The 6,000-nt window shown below is 38.9% G+C and overlaps 1 protein-coding gene across 2 annotated transcripts in view; it reads left to right on the forward strand.

Annotated features, from left to right (window-relative positions):
• Positions 1-3,840, forward strand: part of LOC149022447 (D-alanine-D-alanine ligase family) — a 126,281-nt gene extending 122,441 nt beyond the window's left edge. The window contains exons 22-24 of one of the 2 annotated variants that reach the window (XM_089150545.1): positions 1,086-1,194; positions 2,341-2,403; positions 2,492-3,837. In XM_089150545.1, the coding sequence (XP_089006671.1) occupies positions 1,086-1,194; positions 2,341-2,403; positions 2,492-2,566 (247 nt within the window). In that variant the 3' untranslated portion in view covers positions 2,567-3,837. Of the gene's footprint in view, positions 1-1,085; positions 1,195-2,340; positions 2,404-2,491 lie in introns of both variants that reach the window. The other variant, XM_089150546.1, reaches the window with a different exon arrangement.
• Positions 3,841-6,000: the final 2,160 nt, after the last annotated feature.

Genomic DNA, 6,000 nt, shown 5'->3' on the forward strand with positions numbered 1-6,000 from the left:
TAGAGGAAACCAGTAATTCCAAGCAACACCAATTAACCATATAATAAGTGTTAGGTCTTGGTTTGATGGTAGAGAAGTTATTATTTAATTGGTCAGTCTTGGTGCAACCCAAGTAGGTAAAGGGACCTATCAATTAGGACTGGCATATAATCCCAGACTCGTTAAGACCGGTTAAGGACTAATCAATCTCTCCTGGCCCAAAATATAGACCAAAGATGGTCTCTTTAAGATTGATATATGGACCAAGTTCTTTGAGGTGGTATGGTCACAATCAACAGAAGCCCCTAAATGTCCCTCTATAGAGGAGTGATTTAATTCAGATCGAGGAACTAAAAGAGCTAAGGGACGGGCCTTGGCGCAATGGTTGGTGGACTACAGTTGTTGCCCCAAAGTCAAGGCATTAAAACAGCTTCCCAACAAAAATTGTTTGGGGTAAGACTGAGTAGGAATACTGCCCTCCCCCCCCCCCCCTACCGCAGGACTCTACTTGTGCAAAGCCTTTGGCACCAGGTTCACCCTTTTGAAGGAACTAAAAGAGCTAGGGTAGACCTATAATAACCTTAGGAGTCCTAAGTGAGGAGAAAGGATATTATGGCTTAGGCCTTCTATCTAATATGACCTCAAATAGAGCTGATTGAAAGGAAAGGCTCCATGTAACTGACCCAATTTAGTCGGGATAAGGCTTGTTGTTGTTGTTTCTGTTGTTACACAAATACGGTCAGATGAAGACCAAACTACCTGGTTAATATATGGTTTGAATTTAGCCACCTAAGGACTGATTAGTTAACTGGTGAGTTCTGGTCTTGGCCTCATAAGACCAGATTGGAAGGAGATGGACTAAAACTGCCCAAACTTGATTGGCTTTCACCCATTTAAAATCTCAGGTGATTTTGAAACAGCTCATATATCTATGTTGAATAAATTTACTATTTGAATCCATGCATCAAAATTTAATGGCAATAGAACAGTTGAAAGATAATATATATATATATATATATATATATATTTGAATGATTTATTTCATGTCTTGATCAGCTTTTGTACTCTACAGCCAGTTATTTATATTGTTAGTTGGTTTGTGTCAGTGAAGTGGCCTTGGCAAGATGTAAGGAGCGGATTGAAACAATAGCAAATGCTCTACAATTGGAAGGATTTTCACGTATTGATGCATTCATGAATGTAGACAGTGGGGAGGTACACTGATTTCTGAATGCCATTGGGGACCATTTTTCCATTTAGTTTTCAAGATTCCATAAATTAGGATGATATTTTTCTTCTGATGATTTGATTTATTTTATGTTTTATTAGTATTTGCACTCAGTGACAAAAAGCAATAATCTGATTCTCAAAGGAGAAATTGCTAAATGTCTGATGAAATAAATTCAAATTATAGTGTGGTACAACTGCATCCGGAGTCTGGTTAAATACCTCCCTTTCAGATAGGACACTCTGATATCTGAAGACCCCAAAGGAACCTACTCCATTGGCCCAAAATTTTTAACTAATGTATTCTTTCAAACTTTTTTGTGACAGATAATGTTTTTTTCCATTTCTTTGATTATGGATTTCATGGCTACGATCAACTTTATCTACAAGATCTCCTTGATGGGTTTCATCGAATTCCTAATTTACACCCACTTGAAAGGACAATGCAGAGTCTCCTGTGATTTCCTGATCTAATCATGGTTTAAGAACTCAGGTTCATAGCCAAACTCGGTCAGCTAGAAAACCAAGTCGGAACAAGAGCTCATCGAGTCGGTGCACTTTTTTTTGGTTGAATATAAGTCAGGTTTTAGTAGGAAGCTTATGAATACAAGAAAAATACGAAGTTCTCACAGAGATACCGAAACATTACCGACATTTCCAAATATATTAAATCGTATCCTATCTCTTCTTGGGATCTCAAAGGATGTAGATATCACTTTGATCACGCCCAGCAAGCCAGCAAGTTCCTGATCTATGAATCTGATACATACTTCTTGTTAATGAAACATGCAATTGATTCTTGCTTTATATCTTTTCTACATTACTTTTGCCCCCCTTGATTAAACCATCAATTCTGCTTTTGCTTATTAAAAAAAATTCTTTAAATAGATTTTCTGCCCCCTTTTTTATTTTGGCTTCAAAAAATACATTCTTTTAGAACAAAAATTCTCTTAATATACTTGATGCCTGTCTTCTTATTTAATTCATTATTATATTTAGTACTCCTAGTACTTGACGAAAAGAATTCCTGCTATTTAGGGTAGTCTTTCCCCCAGCTTTAGGGTTGTTTAGGACTTGTGGTTCTTATGAATCTAAAATTGGGATATCTATGCTGTGAACTTTGATTATTTGCAGGTATTGGTCATTGAGGTGAATACGGTACCTGGAATGACTCCGTCCACCGTTTTGATCCATCAGGTTGTTATCGAAGTCCCTAATCAGATAAATGCAAGTAAAACTACAGATTTAAGAGTGCTCAATACTCTTTTTTTCCCTTTCTTGACAGGCACTTGCAGAGCAACCACCAATGTATCCGCAGCAGTTCTTCCGCACTCTGCTTGACTTGGCATTAGAGAGATGAAGTGAAGTTTTTCTTTACGTAGCTTTCTATGCAAACAATGTGGCTTAAATCATTTCCTTGGACTTCACTGTGGACCTCTCTTATATAATAGATCATGGTTGAAGTTGGTTGTCTACTTGTTAGGGGTGACTGGAAATAATATGTTAGGGACTCCTGTGTAATGTAAGACTTAAGTTGGTTTGGGCTGTGAGCCTGGGAGTCAATGGTAAAGAAGGATTTTTGAGTATGGATTAGCTGGATTGGCAGATTGGTAGACCACAAAAGGAAAATAGATGGGAAAGGCCTCTCACTCCATACTGTTTGTGTTGTTTTTAAAAATCTTCCATACTATGTACTCTTCTTATGTATAAAATATCAATGAAATTTGATTTGCCTTTTTGGCAGGAAGACCTCTATTCCCTACCTTCCCTTTCTTTCACCTCCCTGGAGTTATTTTAGAAGTCAAAGTTCCAGTGGTTGAAAACCTAGGGGAGAAGAGTCAAACCTTTAGGCCCTATGTTTTGATGTAAGTAGAAAATGGAATATTTCTACCTTTTTTGATGATAATTTGACAAAAGAATGGAATATTTTTCATTCAAGTTCTGTATCCAGAAATTAAAACAGCAGGTAACTTCTTCGGTTCTCCCATCGGTAGGCTCACAACTTTATCCATTATGTTGTGTCACAATAATGGAGTATCACAAGGTTACTCTCTAAGTCCAAACCTGTTTATCTTGTGTCAGGAGGCTTTATTCAAGAGATTCACCTCTTCTATAGGCATTCCTAGACTCCCAAGAATTAAAGCGACTACACAAGCACTTAAAGATTAGCTATCTTTTCTTTACAACTGCATTCTCTTTACACCAATACAACCTAGGAATGCAGTCCTCATTATCACATATTTCAGGAGTAAATGCAAGTGTTGGTTTATCATCTCAACAATTCTAAATCATCCATTCTATTTAGAATAGGAGTTCGAGACCACGTCTGATGGTACAATAGTACATTAACTCCACCCTTGCAATAACTCAGACCCAGTTACATGGCATGTATTTTGGATTACCTTTCACATTTTTTTTTGAACTTGAGGTTCATCGGGGCCAGCTTGCGCACACCTTGATTACATCTTCGGGGGGGGGGGAGACGCTGTCTGCAAAGGTCGAATCTATGATCTCTCCACCGAGAAGTATGGATCTCTACCACTCTACCAACCTACATTGACACCCTCCACTTTTGGTTAGTCTAAATACTACCGTTCTTTTATATTTCAAATAGGTTGAATACCACACTAGCAGAATGGAAGGAGAAGCTCCTCTTGGGAAAGAAGTCCGTATTGAATCTGTGGCAACTGTTCTACCCACCTTTGCTATGTCTAATTTTCTTTTACACCAAACAAATAAGAAATTTTTGGTGGAAGAATGGCCACAATTATGAGGTGGGATAAGTTATCATTCCTAAGAATCAAGGTGGACTTGGGTTTAGACATCTCCATAGTTTTAACAATGCCTTGTTGGCAAACAATGCTGGTGATTTTTCACAGACCCCCACTCACTATGGGCAAGAACACTGGGAGCCAAATAGTTACAGCAGTAACACCATCACTCACTTCTTGATGCTCCTGTTCTGTTGCTTCATGGGGATGGAAAAGCCAGGTGGGATTAATAAGGAAAATAGGAAATGGCAGAACTATCCAAGTCTTGAAGGATCCTTAATCTTTGGGTCCTTAGTAGTGGGTAAGCTATATATCTAGCCCTTCTCACCCTTTTCTGCCCACTTTTGGTGCATGATCTAATTGATTGGAATAAGAATCAGTGGAAAGTTCCCATGCTTAGAGTCTTTGTTCTCTCGTCAGGAGGTATTGGCCATCTAAACCTTGCCTGTCTTGTCCCAGTACACAACTGATACATGGGTTTCGAAGTTCACAAAAGATGGCAATTTTAATGTTAAATCAGCTTCTATGTGTCCAATAGCCTTTCTATGCAGGAGTCGTTCCTAGCATCCATCTCCTTCCAACACCATTGGACTAAAATATGGAAACTAAATGCTCTTCGAAAATTAGAACCTTCATTTGGCCTGTTGCTCATAATGCTTTACCAACAAACGAAGCACTTTTTCATAGAGATTGCTCCTTTTCACCTTTGTGGTGCTTATGTGCTTTGCCTATTGAGATACATTAACATCACAACTCATGCTAAGCATTGTTGGAAGGCATATCATTTAAGAATTGATGTTGAGGATTTTGAGGGGATTCAATTATGGATTGGATGGACTATGTGGATGGGAATTTAGAGACGTCGATTCTGGATGGAGTACTATGTATTTGATTATTTGGATTGCTTGCTGTAAATTTCTCTTTAAAGGTATTTGCTTGTATTTAAAAATGCTATGCAAGTGCACGTATCACAATCAAATAATAAAGAATAAGTAGAGTACCATTCTCGCATAAAAAATTATCCTTGACTCTCAATGGAAAAGGGATACTAATTTATAGCAAACTATTAAGCATCGTTGTTGCTTGCTTCAAAGGCGAATCTCAAGGCATACCGAATAATAAAACCCGCTGGACTCTTGAGTAAAACCCCCGCTCCAGCTCCATGCTTATTGCTCGAACCGTCTACGTATATCTCCCACATGGTTGGGATACTTGGTTTGGTTTCTTCTTCCAGTAGAGTCGTGGTTTCCATGACAAAATCTGCTAGCACCTGAGCCTTGATTGTCGTACGGGACTTGAAATTTACTTGGAATTCACCAAGTTCAACTGACCATGCCACCATTCTTCCAGACAAATTAGGTTTATAGAGAACTTTTTTCAAAGGAAAAGTAGTTAATACCTCTATCGGGTGTGCCTGGAAGTATGGTCTTAATTTTCTGGCCGCCATCATGAGTGTCACATCCACCCAGCCGGTACCCCATTTGGAATACCCGGGATGTGATCCACAGTCCAAGGATCAATGATCTGAGGTCCATGCCTCCCACATACACGGTAACACAATCATGAACAGTAATAATCAATGGTAAAAACAGTTAATACTAAATATCATGAATAAGATAAGACTAAATAAATCAGAGTGCGGAAGGCAATAACATTAAAGCATAATCATAAGGGTGAGAGAAGGTATGACAACCACTCTCTCAGAACAGCGGAAAAGAAGTGTGATAACGTCAAATACATGTCTAAGTGTCAAAAGGTAAACTCAAAGATAAGTTAGTTACAAGACCAATGGTTCCACAAATACACCAGGGGAATGGGGCATTATGCTAGGGTTTCTTCTATACTAATAGTAGTCTCCTCAATAGTACGGATGAAGTAAACCCAGCGCTGCCGCTCCCGCACAACTGTGGGGCTAACCCTGGTGCGAATAATAATCCTCCTCGGCTCCAATATACGAATCCTCACAGACGCCACTACCCGGAGGGTAGTATGTGGAATCATAGTCCGCCTCATAGGAGGTGCC

This window comes from Hakea prostrata, chromosome 3, assembly GCF_041222555.1.
Source record: "Hakea prostrata isolate BN-2017 chromosome 3, UWA_Hpros_2, whole genome shotgun sequence".
In the NCBI taxonomy this organism is placed as follows: domain Eukaryota; kingdom Viridiplantae; phylum Streptophyta; class Magnoliopsida; order Proteales; family Proteaceae; genus Hakea; species Hakea prostrata.